At 47.4% G+C, this 23,452-nt stretch overlaps 1 protein-coding gene across 1 annotated transcript in view; it reads left to right on the top strand.

Annotated features, from left to right (window-relative positions):
* The first annotated feature begins 1,528 nt into the window (after positions 1-1,528).
* LOC119432637 (glutathione hydrolase 1 proenzyme) overlaps positions 1,529-23,452 on the top strand; it is a 67,323-nt gene continuing 45,399 nt past the window's right edge. The window contains exons 1-3 of the mRNA XM_037699796.2: positions 1,529-1,686; positions 4,471-4,691; positions 17,030-17,225. Coding sequence (XP_037555724.2) covers positions 1,529-1,686; positions 4,471-4,691; positions 17,030-17,225 — 575 coding nt within the window. The remainder of the gene's footprint in view (positions 1,687-4,470; positions 4,692-17,029; positions 17,226-23,452) is intronic.

Genomic DNA, 23,452 nt, shown 5'->3' with positions numbered 1-23,452 from the left:
CGAGGCAGTCTTGTACCACAGAGTGGACGTCGTAAACCAAACAATCGGCCGTTTCGATCTCGCACCCTCCATCCGAGCGAAATTATGCTCAGATTCAGCTTGAAGCCTTAGTGGTGGTATTCGGCGTGACGAAGTTCCACGAGTATTTGCTCGGAAACAAATTTACATTGCTCGCGGATCATAAGCTACTGTTGCGCCTTTTTAGTCCCGATAAACCAATACCACCCTTGGTAGCAGCAGGGATACAGCCTTGGGCTCTTTTACACGGTGGTTACAAGTACATATTTCAATCAGTACAAACCGGGAAAGGACATAATTGTTGTCAACGCTTTGAGCCATCTTGCCGCGCAAGTTCCACGTCATGACAGGACAGTAAAGTTGAAAAACGAACGAGATTATGTGCTGCTAGCAGACCATCTGGACACCGGACTTGTGCCGTCGCACAATTTGGCCGAAATGACGGCACGTGATGGCATGCTCAGGCCGGTCATGCGTTATGTTCGTTATGTTCGGGAAGGCTGGTCAAGGAAATTGTTGGCAACACAAAAAGCATTGCGGCCTTTGTTCTAGAAGAAATACGAGCTGACATGCAGCCACGCTATCGTTTATTGGGGCCATCGGGCCGTGATACCCGCCGCAGCTCGGAAATCAATGCTGCAGCTGCTGCACGATACCCATCAAGGCATGACTGCGATGAAAAATCTGGCTCGGGCACTTTTCTGGCATGGCAGACTCCACAAGGATATCCATAATACCGTGCACACATGTGCAGTGTGCCAGCAAAACTGCAGCATGCCACGCGCGCAAGAGCCGGTTCTGCGGCCAGACACATTTGAGCAATGAGAATCCATGTTGATTTCGCTCGAAGGGCGAATGTTGATGATCGTAGTGGATTCACATACCAAATGGATCGAGGTTGTTCCACTGAAAATAACCAGCGCAAATGACACTGTCGAAATCTTGCGGGGCATTTTCAGCAGATTTGGGTTGCCACGAACAGTTGTTTCCGACAATAGGCCCCAGTTTACAAGTAGACAGTGCCGCCAATTCATGGGAGATAATGGCATCCTGCACCTAAAATCCCCTCCATATCATCCGCAATCCAACGGGCTGACAAAGAGAGCAGTGCGCGCTATTAACGAAGGACTGCGCAAAAACGTGCATGGTACCCTCGAAAGGTGTCTGGCCCGATGGCTACTGCGCTATCGGCGCACCCCACTCCGAAACCAAAATACACCAGGCTTCACGTTTCTTGGTTTTTAACCACGATCGCTGTTAAATAATGTGGTGTCACAACCTTTTTCTGCCGCAGGTGCACTTCCTTGCAGACATTCGCACGGAGAACCTGTATGGTGCAAGAACTATGGGACAGTTGCCAGCTGGAGACCAGCAGTGATACAGAATACCAGAGGCGCCCTCGTGAGCATGGTCAAAACGGAGGGTGGCGAACTATGTGAACGTCATGAAGATCAGCTAAGGCACCACTCGGAGGGTCGGCTACCAACATCGTTGGGCGAGGAAGGTACCGATGAAAGTGTTGGCCCCGACAAACGAAAATGCAGGCCCTCTGGGGGGCTTTTCGGGTACCAGCTCCATTCCCTCGGCCATTGAAGAGCACGAAACAGGAGCTGCCAACACTAGAGTCCCGGAAGAGCATGACACGGGTACTGCCAATGTGGACCTCTGGCAATTCCAGCTCGCGGATCAAACCGGCGTCGCAAGGCGTTAGACCGTTTCTAGAGCTAGAGTTGCCACCCTCTCTCTCTTCCGTTCTTAATGAAACTTTTGCGCACACAACACGAAACCACAACGAAGAAGTACACAAGGACTGCGCTAGTCCTTGTGTACTTCTTCGTTGTGGTTTCGTGTTGTGTGCGCAAAAGTTTCATTATGATGCCAAACCAACTAGCCCGCCTATCCGTTTTAATGCTCTTCCGTTCATTTTTTTACAGCTCCCTAAACCACCCACCGTACATCACGCCCCCTTCATACATCGCACCGGTCATCCTCTTCAAGTTGCACGCGCACGTGCCCGGACCACCACTTTTCAAGCATCATTTTTTATTCGAGCATCAAGGGACTGGAACGGCCTTCCACACGCCATCGCAGCCATCACAAGCCCATCTGCCTTTACCGAAGCTGTTATCACATATCTCAAAATGAACGCCTGTATCTAATGTTCATACATTTTTTTTAACCACCCCTTATGTAATACCCCTCCAATGGGGTCTTTAAGGTAATAAAGTGAAGTGAAGTGAAGAGCTGCCCTTAGGGAGAAGGAACTGATGTAGTGTCCGCAAACGCCACAAGCGCTTGCGTGAATGCCTGAGTGAGATGACGTCATGCCCGAGTTGACTACTTAAACAACTCGAGAAACCTGTGTTGATTCCTGTTTCGGCGTCTGTTACTTCAAATATCGTCCTGAGGACGTACCGAGGAGGTCGTAAAAGCAGTCAGCACGTTTGCACCATATGAGGACGTCCTGGGGACGTCGAGTGCTGTCCGAGGCAATGGTTATGGCACTGCGCTGCTGACTTCGAGGTGAAGGGTTCGATCCCGGCCGTAGCGATCGCATTCTAATGGGAACCGAATGCGAAAGGACTCCTATACCATGCATTCGGTGCAGGTTAAACTCAAGGAAGCCAAAATTATTCCGGATTCCCCCGCTACGGCGTGCATCCTAATCAGATCGCGGTTTTCACTCGTATACACAAGAATACAATAAAATTTCTAGACGAAAACCCCAGTTAATAAAGTGAAGTAAAGCTGCCCCGGGTTTGTTGACCGTGGAAGCTGGTGCTGTTTTGCTGAAAAGGTTGCCAGAAAGAAATAAATACTTGCCAGAATGCGGGATCGAACGGATGGCTTTCTCTCTTTCTGCACGAGAGCCCGATAGTTGTTAGGCGACAGTGGGCAACACGAGCTAATGCTTTTGAAAAGTTTGTCAATATGCAACCAGAGTGAAAACCGTCGTCTATATTTTGTAACAGTTCGTGAAAAATTAAATGAGCTGGCTCTCGCGTGAAAGCTTTTTCTTGAGTCTCCAAGCTCATTAGCAAAAAGACGTGGCTATCTTCTAAAAGTTCTGCCATGTTAGAAGCATTGATGTGTTTGAGCCTTTTGCGTGGTAAGGTCTGTAGTTATGAGGGAGCTTTAGCTCCGGCTTTAAAACGGAAATCAAGTTGGTGAATGTCAGTTAGTTAATGGTCTCGGTTAGTAAACACAGCAGTAAAACAGTTATTCCGCATACTCGAACAGCTTTCAAATGCGTACCTATCGTCATTAAACAATAGTGTCATCACGTGTGTTCGAAGGACTGGTAGTCCTCAAAAAATGCTGGGGGACATTAATAAGGTGCGGCAACATCTGAAAAAGAAATAAAAACAAGATTTAGTGTTACAAATGACGTTAAAATAATCCCCTTCCAGGTTCTAGTGCTTTCCAAAACTCTTCAGTGCCGGAGCGCTTCGGGGCTCTGAAAAGGCGCTTCAACATTTTCTTTGTATTTCAAAGTGTCCTGCGGAACAACCGGTTTGATAAACTAGTTCTGCAATGAGGGCTTGTTGGTCAATTCCGTCGATAGCTCAGTTGGTAGCGTAGGAGTGCTATTGGAGAAAGGGCTTGTTGGTGCTATTTTCCTATTGTAGCACATGCTATTGTGCTATTGCAGTGCATGTGGTTGAGGATGCATGAAGGCACACGAAAGACACAGCACCGTGTCTGTGTCTTTCGTGTGCCTTCCTGGTCTTCGTAATATATACGCTACAATAGTACTCCTAAGTTAGATACATTTACGCAGGATTAAATGTGGGGCGTCTGACTGCAGAAAAGTTATTGTTTTCTTTTAGCGTAATTCAGTTTCTTTCAATGACCAAAGCGAAAAGCTCCCATGGAAGCACTCGCGAAATTGTCACAGGCCTTCATGAAGGGCGTCAACGTCAGCTTTAATATAATTCAATGTGTATTTAGGTGTAAATGGCGTATGCTGGACGGTATGTTGATTTTTAATTGAAGCCTATGGTCAATAGGCATATCGATCCAGGTTATTGGAACAACAGTTTCTTAACGCGTAATTTATTGTGAGCCTTGTGGCTCACATGCAGTCGTCAAGATAAGGCTACAGGATTAGAATTGCGGTGACCTTAATTAATAAGAACTGTGTTTGTTATAAGCAGTGTAGAGTGTTAATCACTTGGCTAACACTTGGTGAGCCGATTTTATAGTCTAAGCTGTGGTCCTTTTTTTTTCCTTCAAACGTTCTTAACGAAGACCTCTATGAATTGTAAGGTTGACGAAAGTTCTGAAATCACCATACACGAAACATTATCTTGCCACGAGTAAAATAGCTGGTAGTTTTGGCTGTCGTGCCTTTGTGTCATTGCACGTAACACGCCGCGCAGGACAACTATGTGGATAGCAGAAGTCCTTGCGGCTCCCAACATTTTGTGAGCAGGCTCGTTAACTGCGCAGGCGCATTCTGGAGATGAACGGGACCATCGCTGACGTGACGGTGGCCAGCCTGTTGTGCCAGTGCGTGATGAAGGTGCACCAGTGCGGCCTCGGCGGTGGCTTCTTCTCCGTCTACTACAACCGCGCCACTCAAAAAGCGACGGCCTTCAATGCACGCGAGTGGGCACCCTTGGCCGCCTGGTCCAACATGTTTCTGGCCAACAGAACTCTCTCATCCTACGGTGCGCGCCACATCTTTCTATACTTTATGCACGACAGTCGCGAGTTTCGTACAGCAAAACACCACTGTATAAGGACTGTCCACCCCGACATCTGTCCACAAGCAACAGGGCCATTTGATTCGTCTGCGATTCCTCAATTGGTTCGGGAGGTGCTGCACCTCGTTATAAGCCCGCTGTTCGTTTCTGCAGTACAAAATGACGTCGCCTCCTCGTCGTCATTCGTTTCACTTGGCGCAGGCTTCGTGCAGAACGAGTTCACGGCATTCTTTGCACTTGCGCTGGAGCTAGCACAGGGCTCGTGCCGGAGGTGCCGGGCCGGCACAGTTCAGTGCCAGCACGAATCTGGCACCGAACCGTGGTGGTCTATTTGACGAAGTGCAAGGCGAATTGAATGGGTGTGACGTTGTGCGAATATTCAAAAATTTGAAGTGTGAATTGAATATATATTGCTTCTCCCTTTCTTTATTATTCGTATTGAATTAGTAAACAGTATATTTGATAAGATATTCGACAGGACACGAATATTCGTATGTAACCAAATAATCGAGATTGCATTCGCGGGCTTTCGTTCTTATTCCTTAACCAGGCGGTAGAGCGCGTCGTTAGTTCCGCTCGTCTTCGTCTAACCTGCCACAAAGCCCGAGTTTTCACAGCTCCGGTACACTCGTGTCATGGCGAGCGGGCGGCACAATTAGGGCGCGCTTTCCGCAGGTTGATTACAACGATAGAAAGGTCGGGCACGAGACACGTGGCAGCGCAGAGAGCGCGAAGAGTAAAGCGTAGGAGGAGGGTGCAGCGGAAGCATGAGGAAGAACATAGTTAAGGCGGAAGGTGGGGCTAGTTGGTAACGATTTGCATAATAATACATCATTACTAGCGTAACAAGACAGAGACTAAAGAAAGAAGACTCGACCACGCTGGTAAGGTCCCGTATTCTTTCTTTAGTCTCTGTTTTTTTACGCTAGTAATGATGACGATGACCGTATGTCGGCGATGCAATGACGACGATGGTTTGACAACTGCGACATAATCACGATTGAATGACGACAGCATGAGTACGATGTAATGGCGTCGATCGAACTGCGAAGGCGGTATATGACGATGAGGGTATAACGATAATTTGATGACGTTTCTGAAACGATATCAATGGTACCGCAGAATTATGAAAACGAGGTGATTAGAACAGGATGATAATGACTTATGACGACGTTGGTACTACCATGAATGACCCCGAGGCCATACGTAGTGGTTCAAGTTAATAGGCAACAATTGGGGCACATGGTGTAATATAGATAGATAGATAGATAGATAGATAGATAGATAGATAGATAGATAGATAGATAGATAGATAGATAGATAGATAGATAGATAGATAGATAGATAGATAGATAGATAGATAGATAGATAGATAGATAGATAGATAGATAGATAGATAGATAGATAGATAAAAGGGCCTGACGTAGCCAAGGAATGTTGATCGCAATAAAGAGTGGGGCGTACAATGTGTGCGGTTGATCACCGCTACCGTTTTCTTCGTGGCCGAAGAGCCCCCCGCAGTAGCACACCCAGGATCTGTGCCAGGGGGGGGGGGGGGGGGGGGGGTGACAGTTTGCCAATACCATTTACACAGCACTAACTTCAATTTATTCACGGTAAGTTGTCAAAAAATCCGCTTTTTGCGAATGTGCAGACGATTGCGCGTCTTACATCTTAGTTGCAGTACTGAAATGCGCAAGGAAAGAAAAAAGGTTAAACGAAAGGGGGGGGGGGGAGGTTAAGTCGGCCTCAGGGGGGGTTACAACCCCGAACCCCCCCGTCGGTGCACCACTGGCCCCCCGCTAATGTACACTAGTCTGTGCAGCGTACAGCTGCTATGTCGTAGCCTGCCTGCCTCCACTATCCCATAAACTGACCCACACCCCTCACTAAAATTTGCATAGGGCTGCAGTTTCTATAGTCTTCAGTTTTGTGGAGGTGCAAATAGCATGTCCGGGACTAATCATCGGGGCCTAATCCTGGCCCGACCCGAGCCCGCATTATATATGTAAATATATATATATATATATATATATATATATATATATATATATATATATAGGGAAACCAGAAGCACAACTTCGCGGTTATCTTAGATTTATTATTTACCCAACAGTTTCGGTCGGTGGACCGACCTTTTTCAAGGGATACAGGAAATTCTCGCAACAGTCTTTTTATATCTTCAGGTAGAGAAAGAAGGCGCCAAAAAAAGTGAGAAAGGAGAGATAGAGAAAGCAAACAACAACAACAACAACAACAACAACAACAACAACAATAAATAAATAAATGAAAATCCCAGAGAGAGAGCCAATGGCAGGGAGATTACTTGTTGGTAACGGGGTTCTTCACGACGCGAGCTTGTCATTATTGGCAGTGGACAAGTGCTTGATATGGTCCCCATTATGGGTCGCTGTTAAGCGTGTTTGACATGCACATTTGTCGGACACGCCTGTAATGTTAAGTTGAACATGCCAACAAAAAAAAAGAGAGAGAGAGAGAGAGAGAGTTAAAGGAAAGACACCAAGACCTGGTCGTGCCAGACAAAGCAAAGGGCAAAACACGAGAAACACGAAATAAGAAGAAATAACCTGCAAATATAATAGTAACAGCGTGGCGAAATCAGCATGAAATTGAAAAGCAAGGGCAAAACACGAGAAACACGAAAGAAGAAGAAATAGCCTGCCAATATGACAGTAACAGCGTGGCGAAATAAGCATAAAATTAAAAAGCAAGGGCAAAACACGAGAAACACGAAAGAAGAAGAAATAGCCTGCAAATATGACAGTAACAGCGTGGCGAAATAAGCATGAAATTAAAAAAGCAAGGGCAAAACACGAGAAACACGACAGAAGGAGAAGTAGCCTGCAAATATGACAGTAACAGCGTGGCGAAATTTCGCCACGCTGTTACTGTCATATAGATCTGCCGAGACAGCCCCTCTGCGATCCGGTACCGCTTCTGAGGTCGCTGATTTTTTCTTGCGCTCCATCGTCTTGCGCCACGGGGCTCCTCGCGTTCTTCTGAGTGACCACGGCAAGGCGTTTATTTCAATGTTCTCGAGGGCCACTGATACCGTGCACAAATCTATTTCTACCTATCATCCGCAAGCCAACATCCTTACTGAGCGCTTCCACCGTACGCTGTCTGACATGATTTCCATATGCAGTCTGTTTCACACGCAGGGGAAAACTCCTAGCGCCTTAATTCCAAGGCGCTCGGAGTTTTCCTCTGAGTGTGAAACAAACTGTACATCCATCCTGACCACATTGAATGGGATAAAATTCTTCCTTTTGTGATATTCGCCTATAATACAACGGTATTCAACGGATTACCGGGTACAGCCCTTTTTTCCTTTTGTATAGACGATCTCCTTCCACCATATTCGACAAAGTTCTTTTTAGCTCCTTCTTCACCTAACACGTCCCTTCCAGAAGAGTTTGCTGCCCGAGTTGCACATTACAGTCAAATCGCCCGGCGAAGCACAGAAGCTACCCAAGCTGAGCGCAAGCGTCGCTGCGACAAGAAACGTCACGACCCTGGAGACCAAATCCTGCTTTGGACTCCCGTCCGAACTCCAGGCCTCTGTAAGAAGTTCCTGCAACGCTACATTGGCCCATACACCGTAGTGCAACAAACATCTGCAGTGAACTATCACGGCCCCCCAGTACACTCCCTCACTGACCGGCGCCGCCGGAATACAGAAATTGTTCACGTCTCGCGGTTGAACCCCTTCACTACCCGTTTGGATGATCTCTAAGCTGCGCTGCGGCCAGGCTGACCCCTTCCATGACGGGGGGAAGTTAGTGTAAGCATTATTAACCTACTTCGTCGTTTTCATCTGTACATAGCCGTCATCATCCCTGTTCTTCTGCTTCTTCGCGCATGAGCTGGGGCGTTGCCTTTTTGAAATAGAAAGCACTTGACAGCTTCGTCGGTCTTGGCCTTACAACTATATATATATATACGGTTTCAAAGCAAAAGCTGCTTAAGAACCTGATTGACAAATTTTCACCCATCTCTATATATAACGCTCGCTGTACTGTGAAGGTCCAGGGCAAAATATTTTAAAGAAGGTAAAGAAAATGACAGTCAAACCATCCGTCAAATCATTTTATTACAACAGCAATTTAATGACACTCCAGGTAAATTTCCGCCGCCACCGCCGTGGTCGGGGGCGTAATGTTCCGTATGAAGTCAACGTGCGATAAAACCCTATCGCGCTTCGCAGCGCCGTTTGCTGTAGGCGCGAGGGAAAACGCCAGAGGGTGAGCCGAGAAGGATGGTGGCTTGATGGGCGCTGTCTTCCCGCTCACCCAGTGTTGTGAGCGAAATGGATGGAGAAGAAGGGGGAACGGTGACCGCGCTAGCCCGGACGCCAGGGGTAGCACACTCTCAAGTTCAATTAATCGCCACAGAAGGTGAAAAGTTGACAGCGTGGCACTTTTAATAAAAAATTCATAGTACATCCACTCAAAATATTCCTGCGTGAGCGCAATATCTCCCGCTAGAGGCGCCGTTATAAGCGCAGTTTTAACTTACAAACTTTCTCCCGCACTAATCGAAGCGTTTTCATTACAGTGCAACGAGTACAAAATAATTATTCCTAATTATACATTGTACTCCTGAGTACAAACTTTTTTTTTCATCGTAAACACAAAATAACATTCAGAATCATCGACATCCCACGTGACCTTGGGCCTGGATTTATCATTTTTACCGTTACGGCAGGCACGGAGTCATTGGTTCGTACTCTTATGCTGGTTGTTTATTTTGTGCTAAAACCAGTGTATTGCGCTTAGATATCTGGCGCTATTTAACTTTGGGTGAAGTGACGTGTTTACGAGCGGAGATGAAAGTCTGAAAGCTGGGTTTCGAGCGTAAGCGATGCGGAACACGTCTGCATTTAAACGGGAGCCGGATTCTGCTGCGACTGAGGACGGCAATGACGGTGAGTCGTTTAACGTCACTACCTGAATCGCTATGCAATATTCGTTTCGTTAGCTTACAGGCGAAGACAACTTAACGAACTACATTCCGCATTACATATCGGCAGTCAGGACCCTCCGTTGCTGTTTCTTGTCGTTGCGAGTTGCGAGTTTGTCGTTATAGGTCGTTGGGGCGCCGTCATTATGCACACAAAATTAGGAAACCAAGATAGCGACATCAGAACTCGCGTCACATGTTTCATCTTGTAGGCGACTGAGTAGCCTAATATATATATATATATATATATATATATATATATATATATATATATATATATATATTGCATCCGCCGGCAACTTCTTTCGCGCAAGAACCGAAAAGCCCTCTGATAAATTACAGTGACAGTACTGAATTTAATGTAATAAAGAGTTGCACGCATGATAATTCCACATATTTCGTACTTGTTGTTGCCAAATGTTCTTGATATTCAGTTTGGTTTACCTTAGAGTACTTATTTTTACAGTAGCAAAACGGCGCACCACGTTCGTGCACAAAAATGCATCAGTTCTAATTGCTTTATGTATTTCATGCATTTGCTTGTGGAACCCGCATGGTGATGTCTTCTAATGTATAAATGAGCGCAAAAATATTCTCATTTGTGTTTGTAATAGTACTTAACCTGTTGACACGTATTGTAGTTATGCAGACATCAATGTCATGGACAGTAGCACTATTTATTTAATTAACATGCTGCTTAACCACCCTAGAACAAACAGTCGACATTTGCATGTGTACTGCAGTCATAAACCATTAGGTTATATATGTCACACCTTTTTGCCTTTGGTATTGCAAAATTGTGCTTTTTCAATGCAATCAAAATTTCTGTTCCAGACATGCTGTAAACAGGGTGGCACCAGTGTAAATCAAGACACTCCAAGCACTAAAGAGAAGCGTCTGCCTGATACAACAAGGCCATTGTGTGGACTTTGGCTGCTATAACAAGGTAAACAGCACCGGGTTCAGAAATAAATATGCTTGATATGCACTGTATTGGCTTGCTAGTCTTTGTTATTAGTTTGTGGATATGATCTGAATGTTTGTTCATATTTGCGGTTAAGCATTATTGGTTCAAACATTTAAAAAAGTTACATGAGTTTGGATAACCTGTGCTGTATCTCATGTGTTACTGTTCTGCCCCAACTGAGCATGCGCCAAGGCCATCTTATTCCACATTACAGGAGCCGCCATCTATACCATCAGGAAGGAGCCTGAGCCATATTGGCAAGGCTTTTACACCACGAAGAAAGAAGCGGATGCAGAAGTAGTTGGATGGGGCATAATGTCTACGGACATTATGCCCATCAGTCTATGCCAAGACTGAAAAAAGCCTCAGCCATCATTCCCCCAGAAGGGATATTGCCTAAGTCATCCAGGTACCTCAACAAAGACTTTCAAGAAATTCATCGTGTTCAGATGCACCTGCAACCCCTGAATAAGCACAGACGACATGGGCCAAAAGAGTTCTGTCAGTTTCCCCTTAACCTCTCTTTCAGTAGCCCAAAAGTGTAAAGGTACATAGCAGGAACGCTGAGCCTTCCAACAGTAAAAACGTTAAGAACCTGGTTGTTGGCAGTGTCAATCAAACCTGGATTGATACCAGAGATTCGGGATTTCGTAAAAGGAAAACAATGGGATGACTGGGCATGCGTCCTCATCTCTGACGAAATTTCTCTAAAACGAAACCTGCAGTATGACCCTAAGCATGATGTTGCTGGTTATGTTGATAGCGGCACTGAAAGTTATCTTCACGTAGCAAACACATCACTCTTGTTTCTGGTGTCAGGCAGAGAAAAGTGGCTCCAGCCTGAAGATTTCATATGTGAAAGCTCAGTTCATTCTGGACCTGTTTTGAGTTTACTGAGAGAACTAGTAACAAGCTGAAGTACTGTGGTCATCATTAGAGATGGGCAAAACGGCTGACTTCAGTGAGCGGCTCGGAACGGCTCAGCTCACTGAAATGAACCGGTTCATTTGAACGGCTCACCTGTTCACTTAAAAGTGTTACCTGTGTTATGCATATCCTATAGTTATCTGGCTTTGAAAAAAATGATATATGCATAATTTAATAACCGTGTTATTGGTATTTTCGCTATGTTTAGAGAATATTTTTATGCGTATTAAAAGCGTGAATTTTTAGTTGTAATGAAACTTTCTTTTCTGATATTGGGGATAAAATGCTTATGATACTGTGACAGGCAGAATGTGACGTACTTTTTTCAGAAAAAAATATGTAACTTCATCGTCATTACAGAAGCTTGTCTGTTTTTGTGGTACTTTCAAATCAACTTTTGTCAAAATAAAAACACAATATGATTGTACATTATGTTTCAACTTTATTCATTTATTTACATATGTACGTTCACTATAATATGAGTAAGCTGTAACGCCATGCAAAATTAATGTAGAAATCATTTCTTGAAGTACAATACAAAAATCATATGAAAGATCCACAAAACTGCCCCACGTACCTGTCGTTTTTTTTTTCTTGAGTGCACGCGCGATACTGGCGATCATGCCATCATACGCCAGGACAAAAAAAATGAAGTTCTATTACAACACAACAGATCATTGGCCTCGTTTTAATGACGTTCTAATGATACACGCTCAGAAAATGCACTGAAGTGGATGTCATGGGCGACATTTTTATGACTACACTAATTAGCACAAATGAAGACCAGGACGTAAACTGTACGCTCACCTGTTGTCTTTAAAGACACGGAAGACCATCTTCGAAGTGTTATTGAACCAGTCACGATGTGCGATCGGTGAGAGTCGTGAGACATCGTTCGAGCAACGAACGGTACCATCCTTTGCCAATTGAGACTTCTTTACTTCTCCCCTCGGTGGCATTGGGTGCCACACCATAGGACGCACCAAAAACCAACGGGACTGCTGCTCGCACCACACACTGCGAGCGAGTGCCAGTAGCGCGAGTCTGCCCACACCGGCCACCATTCGTCGGTCAGAAATCGAAACCTCGAAACCCAGCAGAAGACCCGGCTCGGACGCAACGGTTCGGCACGGCTCATTCAAGGAGAGAGAACCGGCTTCCTCACTCCGAAAGAACCTCCGCTCACTTACTGAACCACGGCTCAATCGCTCTTCAAAAGAGCGGCACAAAAGATCCGGCTCGTTCCTGAGCGCTCTCTAGTAACGGTTCCTCACGCTCATTGAACGAGAGAGAGCCCAGCCGGCTTCCTCTCTCCGAAAGAACCGCCGCTCACTTACTGAACCACGACTCCCTCGCTCTTCAAAAGAGCGGCTCGCTCCTGAGCGCTCAGGAGCGAGCCGGATCTCTCGAAGAGCGAGGGAGCCGTGGCGAAAAGAGCGGCTCTCAGGAGCGAGCCCGATCTTTTCAGCCGCTCTTTTGAAAAGCGAGGAAGCCGTGGTTCAGTAAGTGAGCGGCGGTTCTTTCGTTCTTCAGCCGAAGGCGAGGGGGTGAAGGCGACTCTTGCGAGGAAGGGCGGGAGGGCAGTTGCTTTCTCGTGCCGCTAATAGATGGCGCGGAAGTCGCACGCAGCAGAAGACACGGCTCTGACGGAACGCATCGGCACGGCTCTCTAAACGCGAGAGAACCGGCTCCCTTTCTCCAAAAGAACCGCCGCTCATTTTTACTGAACCAACGCTAACACGCTCTTTAAAAAGAGCCGCTCACAAGATCCGGCTCGCTCCTGAGCGACCCATCTCTAGTCATCATGTTAAGGCATATTGATCTGCGATCAAGTTAGCAACAATTCTGCAGTTGCGACACCACTTGGAATAACCCCACAGGATCCCTTTTGTTGAATATAATGGGGGAAAATTTTGATCCATCACACTTGTTGAAATGTACTAAGAACAACTTGCGTAAATATGATATCCACATTAGCAAGGATGTTGTTTCATAGAAACACATATTCTGTACGAGTCCAGCCATCACCTCAAACTGAAATATCTACCAGAAATCACTGACAAACATTTTAACGAAACTCCTTTCTGCAACGTGATCGTAAAATTTGCCTCGCGTGTATTAAGTAACAGTGTGTATTTGGCTGGTCTTCATTGCTTTCAACGTTCTCCCTCGTACTGCCTCACAACAGGCAGCTTTGTAGAAAGGATGGACAAGCTATTCCATGCCTTGAACAACTCTGTAGTACACAAAAAAGAGCGGAAAATCAGACACGCCATTACCTCGTCCACAGAGAACATTGAATAAAGGCTTGCGTGTTTTGTATTAAGCCCTGGAAGTTCAACTGCCCTCGCCAACTTATAATTATATTTGGATGGTGGGTCACAATCAAAGCAACCTTATTGTTGTGGAAACACCTCCAGCAATCCTTTAATTTTCATTTCTTGTTGACACAACTGCTGAATCAAGATCCCCTTGAGAATATATTTGGGCTCATCGGCAGTAGCACGGTTGCAATGAAACTTAAAATGTCCACTAATTTTCTGGCATATGCCTGCATCAGCCGATTGCTTCGCAATGCAAGTTTCTTATCTTCAACGCTGACTGTCGGTGCAAACAGGTGGGACACGCCGCCCAATCTATTTACATTGCTGGTTCTCGCTCATGACCGGACCACCTTGTGCGACAACGAACGTGAGCCGTTTACGAGCTCGCGTTATTATCTTCACCGTATCTCGACATGCAAATGTATTTCTGGTTTTGTACGAGAAGGTACACTGCTTGTATTCTGTCAATAAAGTCGCACGTTCTATTCACTCACATGTGGCTTCTTTGTATGGGCGTCAGTAGAGTCTCTTTGGTTTCTTGGCAATTAGAACGCATCGGCTACGCGGTAGCCGAGACACCGAAGCATGCTACAAGGCTAGCAGGGGGAGAGCGAAGCGTGCAAGCGTACGCTACCGTTAAAAGTGGCCATATTAGATTTAACCTTTAAAAAAGTCGCAGTTTCGCCCGAAAGGCGAAGCATCGGTTGCGATAGCAAATTAGCGACAGCTATGCAAATTAAGGATATTGGTTTTATCGGCCGTATAAACAGTTTCGCCCGAAAGGCGAAGCATCGGTTGCGATAGCAAATTAGCGACAGCTATACAAATTAAGGATAGTGGTTTTATCGGCCGTATAAACTTGTAAACATAGACACTAACTAAATTGACAAGCATGGTGTCACGCGCACACAACCAAACATGAACGCGTCTCACTCGATGACCGCGGAAACTCGCTGTAAAAACGCTGGAGTGAGTCAGCGCGGGTGCATCAGCAAGCGCATTGAGCTTCGTGCCGGCGCTCGCATCAACGCAATCTTAGGCGCGAAAGCACAGGGAGAGCGGACTCAGTAAAGCGCGGCCCCTCCACCTCCAGGGCGTTGTGCGCAACTGAAAGACTGCGCGCTTCCTTCCCGCTTGCCGCCCTTGCGTGCGCGAGCAGCGATTGCCGGCTCACCGTCGCATGCTTTCACTCGCGCATACAGCGTACGGTGTGCGGCGACAATTTTATCACCCGTGGACTCAAACGGAACCTCACGGCCAAGACTACGGCGGCGGCAGAAATACGCCTGGAGTATGCTTATAGTTGCTATCGCAATAAAAGTTGCAGTTTCACCCTTAAGGCAAAGCATCGATTGTGATAGAAAATTACTGGACAGCTCTACGAAATAAGGATATTAGTTTTATTAGTTTTATCAGAAACTTGTAAACATAGGCGTACTAACTAAATTAACAAGCATGGTGTCACGCACACAAGCAAACATGAACGAATCTCACTCGATGACCGCGGAAACTCGCTGTCGAAACGCTGAAGTAAGCGTGGCACAGCAGTAGCGAATAGACCTTCGTGCTGCCGCTCGCATCAACGTGAACTAAGCCGCGAAAACACAGCACAGGGTGGACTCTCCCAGGGGCAGATGACTTTCAAGATAGAGAGGCCCAGGCGGGGGGGGCATGGCGTAGAACGCTCCCTCCCTACCCTCCTACCGGAGCCTTGCGGCCAAGGCGGGCACGCGTGGCGGCTTGGGCCACCTGGAGTAGAGCCCCCCCCCCCCCCTCCCTACCCTCCCTCCGGAGCATGGCGCGTGACTGGAAGACGGCGCGCTTCCTTCCCGCCCCGCCCCCCCTAGCGTGCGCGCGATTGAGCCGCGATCGCCGGCTCGCCCTTGCACGCTTTCACGCGCACATACAGCATACGGCGCGCGGAAGCGATTTTATCGACCTTAGGCTTTATAGGGAACCTCACGGCGACGACGGCGGCGATGGCAAATATGCGCCTGGAGTGTCCATATAATTGCTGTCACAATAGAAACAGAAAATAAATTCATTTCCGGTTCATGTTTGAGCAGCGCCATCGCCATTTGTGAAATTACGTCTTATTCTTACGTAAGTTCCATGCGCTTCCACTGCTTATTTTTGAACCACTGAGGAAGGTAGTTGCCCGTTCTCCAAGGAGGTTCTTTATTCTGTGGCGTGGCTGAGCGCGGCCGCGCGCCCTATCTTGGAGGTAATTAGCGATGGGTACGAAGCCAGGAGCTGAGATGGCTTGGGGCGTCGTGTGCGTTTTGTTCTCGCGCGCCGAGTGTTGGAGGTCGCTTAAATTCAAGTTTCAGAGACTCGTTGACGCTAGAGGTAGCACGAAGCGTTTGCTAGCTACTGCTGACATTCTTCATAACGCCAGCGTTCTGACAACGAGCTTTCGCGGCCATTGAGTGAGTTATTTTCGTGCTTCCCTGTGCGTGCGTGGCGCGCCATGTTTGTTAGTTTAGTTGGTAAGCGAATGATCACTGCAATTTATAGTGCTGATAAAACTAGTAAATTTACTTCGTACAGCTGACTAAATATTTTCTATCGCAATCATTCTGCTTCGTTTTTTGGGCGAAACTGCGGCTTCTTTTTTTATAGTGCACACTAGTACACTAGTGCAACCCTTATTTTAATACGGGAAGAGTGACAGTGTGCCATACTATATTTATGCTATATTTTATACTATCTATAACATTTTTTTCTGTATAATATTTGTACCATGGACGACAGATTTCTTGTTCTGCAAAAAGCCGTTCGTCACAATCATCTAAGATGTAGCACCTTTTTTAATGCTTCGTTCAAGTTGCATGAAACAGACAGTGCATTTTATATCGAATATACGTACGTCGTTGTTCGCTAGAGGTCTCCACTGCACGCCATAATGCTTATTGTAACCCGCTTCCTGGTTCTTCCGCCGGACATGCTTACTGCGATGCGTGCCTTTTGCCAAGCAAATATGCAATTTAAGCACTTGCGGCAGCGCATCTACCGATTCAGACGCCTCGCCTGTCTTGACGAGAATCATGCCCTCTATCAGGGCTAAGTCTTGCCGCACTGACGCGTGGCTGTGAACGCAGGCTTCCTTGCAGCAGCTGTGCCTGGAGAGCTCATGGGCTACCGCAGTATGCTGGACAATATTGGCTCACGCGTTCCATGGCCAGAACTGTTCAAGGATGCCGAAGCACTTGCACGCAATGGATTTCTAGTCGACGCCGACTTGGAACGCTTACTCAAGGAGAATGAAAAGGCCATCATCGCTGACGAGGCGCTCTGGTAGGTCACTGTAATGGACGTTTTTCTAATGCAGCTATGCGCATACGCGTAACCTCGCCCCAGCTGCATTCCATGGCTGCGCCGTCATTACCGCAGGGCTAGTGTGCGAAACAAGTGCGTGATCCCGTGCGTGACCCGCGGCCATTTTCTGACCTTCAGGGACTGAACAGTAATAGTTTTAGCAGAGCGTTGCTTACGCTCCGCTCCGCTAACATTTCACTCACACCGCGGGCTGCATGAACTGCGTTGATTTGGCTTGTTTGACAAGCGCGTGGCCGTCTTTTGCACAGTTTGTAGTTTGTTTGTGCTGGATCACTATTGACTGCATTTTTAGATGCGAAGTATGCTCGGGGCTATGTCCCTCCCTGAATCCGTCGTGCGGCGTCCACACCCGCACTGCGCATGCGCATCCTCCTCCCCCTCCCCTGCTTGTCTCATCTCCTCTCCTCTCGACATTCCTCCTCTCCGCTCCGACGCTCCTCTCCTCTGCGCATACGCATCCTCTTCCCCCTCCTCTCCTTGTCTCATCTCCTCTCCTCTTGGCATTCCTCCTCTCCTCTCCGACGCTCCTCTCCTCTCCGGATTGCGCAACGAATGGCAACACCTGCGGCTCCATGCGCGATAATGCGAAGCAGCTTAGGTTAGAGGCGACAGTCACCAACACCGGCAACAGTCACCGACACCGCGCGCATTCGGTGCGAACGCGGGCAAAACGCCGACGGCGTCGACAACAGTTCTGCGCGTTGGTGGTGCTGCAGCATGTCCAAGTTTATACAGCTGATAAAATTACCTTGAGTCGACCCCATGGCTGCTTCGCATACTACTCAGGGCATAGAGTTTTACACTATAAAACCTAGAGGGAAATGTGGCGCTGCTGCGCCGTGGTATGTAAAGTCCCTAAATTTTTTTAGGAACTTTAGTGGTATGCAAGGGAATGCCGGTATATTGTGGATTCGGATTGGCATCGTTCTTGGAGAGCCAGAACGCCTTGAAGACGCGCCTGGCTAGCACCGTTCCATCTGTTACAATGATTCTTTTCCTGATAAAACAGGACGTAAAAAACTGCTTTAGCTTTATTATTACCCAAAAAACATGTTTTGTTTAATTTTGGGGACATACTATTGGATGCACAATTCTAGGAAACGTAAAAAGTATCAGCTGGCCGCTAAAGTTGGAGGGCAGACGACAAGATTCTCGCTCGCTTTGGAACAACTTGTCATCTGTTCTTGCTTTTCTTCGCTTGATGCTGCATTGTATGTGAGTAAACTTTATTGAGAGATGTAATATGGGTGAATGAAAGCCTTTTATATATATTTTATTTGAAGAACGCGTTATTTGTGAAGCCATATCCACGTTTTAGATGAAGCCTCGTACAACACCAGCCAACACAAGCCTCGCAGACACATATCCCGTCATTCCCATGAGGGCACGGCAGCCCTTTAAGAAACTCGCATAGACGGTGACGCCAGTTTACCCTCTAGGCGTTATAGTGAGAAACTCTATGACTCAGGGGTTCCCTATGGGAAGATGGCGTAAATTTTTTTGGTTAACAATTCGCAAGAACAGTGAGTCCGAAACCAAAATCTGCCTCCAGCAGTTAACTAGCTCCCATCAGTTAAGTTCGACTTGACCAGGGTGTCAACTGCCTCGCTTAATTTCACATCTTCTGAAGAAATCGCACAGCAGCGGCTGCGGAAGCTACAACGTGGCTCCGCTCCGGGAGCTGCAAGCGCGATGACCAGCATGTGAAGCCTGTTCTGTCAGCCCTACGCTACCAGTTTCCGACTTGAAACTTTGTGCGCCCCCCCCCCCCCCCCCCCCCGCAAGGCGACGACGTGTGGGTCGTCTCCCTCCCCCGTGAAAAAGGAGATACTACGCCTCTGACCCAGATGCATTGTGTGTTGAATAAACCAACTTGTTGCACATAATATGGTAGACATACCAACTATTGTATTAACGCGAGCGTGAAAGAACACAATTAAACACGTAAAAATAAAGCCTGGTTGTACAGGAGCGGCGATAACATTGAATAGGGATGAAGTGTGTCGTGACACTCGGACATAGACACCCAAAAGAGCGACAGACTTTTTTTTAGTTTAGGAAGTTTTTTCAATGGCATAAACAATTAAATATACGAATGCAGGCCGGTAGCAGCGATGTACATCAGTAAGGCTTGATGATTGGGCTCATAGAGCCTAGAATTATAGCCCCGCAGTCTCGTGAGATGAAGATTCACTGCTTGCAGGTAGCGTCGTGGGAGCTGGGGCGGCTTGCACTAACATTTAATAACGAAAATAATAACGAATTTAAGAACGCCTTCTTAAATGTTCCCTAGACAAATTCTTGTCCGCACTAGAACGCGTGCTCAAATTCGTTATTTTCGTTATTAAAATTATTGTTCGTGCAAGCCGCTCCTGGTTGAGGCCAGGGCGTGTCTGCAAGAGGTGTTTGACTGTAGCTGCGGGGCTGCGAACTAGTCAAGCTGTTTTGAAAAACAGATTTTAACAGCGGAGCTGTTTAAGCTTATCGTTTCCCCGCGTAGCGTTCGCAAAAACCTCGCTGAACGATGACGTCACCTGCGTTGCCTTGCAACCACCTACTACAGCTGCGCCTCGCTTAACCTAGCTGCGGCAACTATATAGGGAGCCTACATGCAACGCCGTTTAAAACGGCGTTGCATGTAGGCTCGCTAGCGCAACGCTCCTCCGCCGCCGCGCCACTGATGTCATTGCAACACCGCGTTCCAGCAGACTCGCTCCCTCCATGCGGTCGCCTAGCAATCACTTACCCAGCTTCCAAGCCATGTCATTGCTTCGCGCTGAAATTCTTGCTTTGCTCAGTCATGACAACACTTTGTAAAGCTTGGAGAAAGAAAAATACAGGAGGGAGCATTACGTTACGCAGCCAGCCTTGGCAAACGAACGCTTCTTGTAGCCAGCAGTGGTGGCCCAACACGTGACCTCTTGCGTCGAGATCACGGAGAATCGAGATTTGCCGAGACGTTTGGTTACCGGTGGTTTTATTCAGTGCGCGCTCGGCCGGCAGCTGCTCACATTCAGGAAGGGAAATAACTTTTTCTTGTTTTGTTTTCTTTCCTTGGCTTTGTTTTTGTTTATTTCAAGAGTTTCAAATGGTTTCGAATGGGCATTGAAAAAAAATCAACCAGGAGTATTAAAGCCTACCACGCGCTCTGACGTTCCCTCCGTGCTCTGACGTTTTCATCACGTGTTGGGCCACCACAGTAAGCATCAATCGCGTTGCGGTAGGCTCCCTCCTATATTTTTCTTCCTCCATGATGACAACACACTGATTTTAAAGATGATGTCACCGCGACAGCGACACGCACAACTCTCGTAGACTTCGCACTGAGTACAGCCCGACCCACATGGAGCGAACTTTCACAGCGAAATTCGCGCGGCCCGCACCAGCGCGGCGGAATACCAGCGTGCCGCCGTCGTGCGGCACCCACAAGTGGCGAAAAACAGGCGGCTGCCACCGCCACGATTTCAGTATTGCTAGCAACAGCGTGATTCCATTCCCAGTAAAATGCTGGGAAAAAATAGTTTTGTATCTACAACTCAACCATTATTCTGCAACTGAACCATATTGGTCGCGCCTGGACAGCTGTGATCAGTCGATCATTGTAAGCAATGCGAGCAGCTTTTGTCGCCATGTTTGCTCTAGGCTCTTTGGCTGGCTAGCCAATTCAAACGCAGTGTCAGGAAGTCGGACGCGACCGCGCCCTGATTGGTCCGAGCTGACAGCATTCATTCGCCGCTTCCGGCTAGCGGTTGACCGCCAGCGAACATATCTAGCCCGCCTTGATCGAGAGAGAACAGCCGCCGGCCACCGGGCGGACGCCACGCGAGGCCGTTCGTCAGTTTATCGTAAAATAATCGCTCCATGTGGGTCGGGCTCGCAGAAAATCTGGCGTCGGCATCGGTGTCGGCGTAAGCATCGGCGTCTGGCAGAAATAATCATTCAGAATAACATCATCCCGAACGACCCCGACCGGGCGGCAGGCCCTTCACGTGGCGCAAGGTGTTAGTGAAGAAAAATTGAATTTCTCAAAGTAAAATCCGTCAGAAAAATCGTAAAGCACGACTTAACCACAACCTGCAGACGTGATAGCGTCGGACTGTAATTTGAATATACGAGAAAAAAGCCTGATAAGCAGCCAGGAATCGTCGCATGCTATCGCGTTCCACTCTTAAAGGCGAAGCTTAAGCGTCCTCCAATTCTGATGGTGTTTCGCTGTACTTTGATTCTAGGCAACATTCAGGGGAATGTTGAAAACCGAGCCTTTCTAAATTTTGTACACGCGCGCGCCTCGGGGCAACAGCAAATAACTAATAAAACAATAAACAAAAGTTCCTAGGGCCTTCACATTTTGATATAAAACGGCTTAAATTTCTCCTGTTAAAATGCTTCCCAGCGATGCATTTGTGTTTAAAAGTGAAGCCGAGTTTAAGGGGATCAGTGTAAGCTTGATCTTTCTAAGCTGGCTTTCCCATGTTATGTGTTGCAGTGAAGCCTACTCATAAAGAAAAAATTACACCATGTTCCCGTAGGGGAACCCTCAGCAATATAAGCAGCCATGGGGTCGACTCAAGTTCCCATTAGTTTTCAGTTCATCGTTTCCGTTAGGTTGAGGTACGTAGCTACCGTAATATTTACCGTGCGTTGCGGGAGGAGAATGAGAGGAGCGGAGCGCGAGCGCGCGTCATTATACCGCGAGCCACAGTGGCGCCCCCCAGCGGAGTATGCAGCGCCTACCGTCGCGCCTCTAACCTACCTAAGCTGCTTCGCATTAACGCGCGCGGAGCCACAGGTGTTGCCATTCGTTGCGCCATCCGGAGAGGAGAGGAGCGTCGGAGATGAGATGAGGAATGCCGAGATGAGAGGAGATGAGACAAGGAGAGCAGGGGGAGGAGGATGCGCATGCGCAGTAGGGGTGTGGACGCCGCACGGCGGATAGGTGGATGGATGGAGGGAGGGAGGGAGTGGCATATCCCCGACCATAAGCTGCTTTGCATCTAAAATGTGATGCGAATGGTGTCCGATAACGCTACCGCGTTCCACTCTTAAAGGCGAAGCTTAAACGTCCTCCAATTTTTTCTCTCTCGTTTCACCGGCAGCAGTTTGTAATTAAGCTGACAAGATGTTATTTTCCGGTGTTTATGTTTTCAGTGCTTCCTCTTAGGTAGGAAAAGAACGCGAAATTTTCATGAGAAAGTGCTGAGCGCTGGGACAAGATGCCAGCACTTTTTGTCACAGTCTTTCTTTCTGTATCTTGATAGAATAAAATAAGATTGATTTATTGATAGATGTATTCATTGATTTATTGACTGATTGATTGATTGATGCTGGAACTGAGAAAAATGGGCAGGTATCCCCGAATGAACCACGGAAATAGTCAGGCATCGGTGACCGATGGGGTAAGTGCCGCCCTCACACGGAGTCTCCGCAACTCTTCCTGGCGGGTAAGACCGCCTGAGAGGTTTCGACCACACGGTGGGATTAAATATCGTGTGGCGCAGCTGAGGAACTCACCCTGGGGGTCACTGGGGAAGCAGGATCCAAATCACATTGTAGCCCACCGTGGGCAGTGGTGTCGGCTTGTATGTGAGCGGAAATAGGAGCTACAGACACAAGTAGGGCGATGTGGAACGGGGATAGCTGGTGTTCGTTCATGTTAAACTGCACCGAGTGACATTAATCACTGTGAATGGCGCACACCACACAGGACGAGCGAGCACAAACTACCAGGTGGTTGTTTATTGTCGATGAAACGTTGCCCTTGCATGGGCTCTAGTCAATTGAGCATATGAAGATGCCAAAGCTAGTGAGACAACAAAAAGATGTGAATAGCTTGGAAGTGAAGTACACGTTGGTGAAACAGCGGATGCAATGAATAAGTATCGCTAGGTATTTAATTTTAAAGCGAAGCTTTCTTTGCCTCTTCCTTCGACTTTCCCGCCGCCGCCCCCCTTCCCGAACAAGAAGCGGGAGGGGGGAATGTCGGATAGCGAAAAGGTGACGCGAGAAAGCAAGGCAATGCAACTACTTATAATGGAAAAATAAGACATCCACCCAATCGTAGCAATTGCTACAAAGGAACCCACACGGCTTCCTCCAAAGAAAAGCTTCTCAGTTGAAAAATTCGTCCTGGTCCGGGACGAATTTCTTCCCTTGCAATTACTTCTCTCCACCTAGCGGGTTTCCGC

This window comes from Dermacentor silvarum, chromosome 11 (genome assembly GCF_013339745.2).
Source record: "Dermacentor silvarum isolate Dsil-2018 chromosome 11, BIME_Dsil_1.4, whole genome shotgun sequence".
NCBI classification, from domain to species: Eukaryota; Metazoa; Arthropoda; class Arachnida; order Ixodida; family Ixodidae; genus Dermacentor; species Dermacentor silvarum.
The sequence above is the reverse complement of the archived record's forward strand: the minus strand, read 5'-3'. Positions and strand labels throughout refer to the sequence as shown.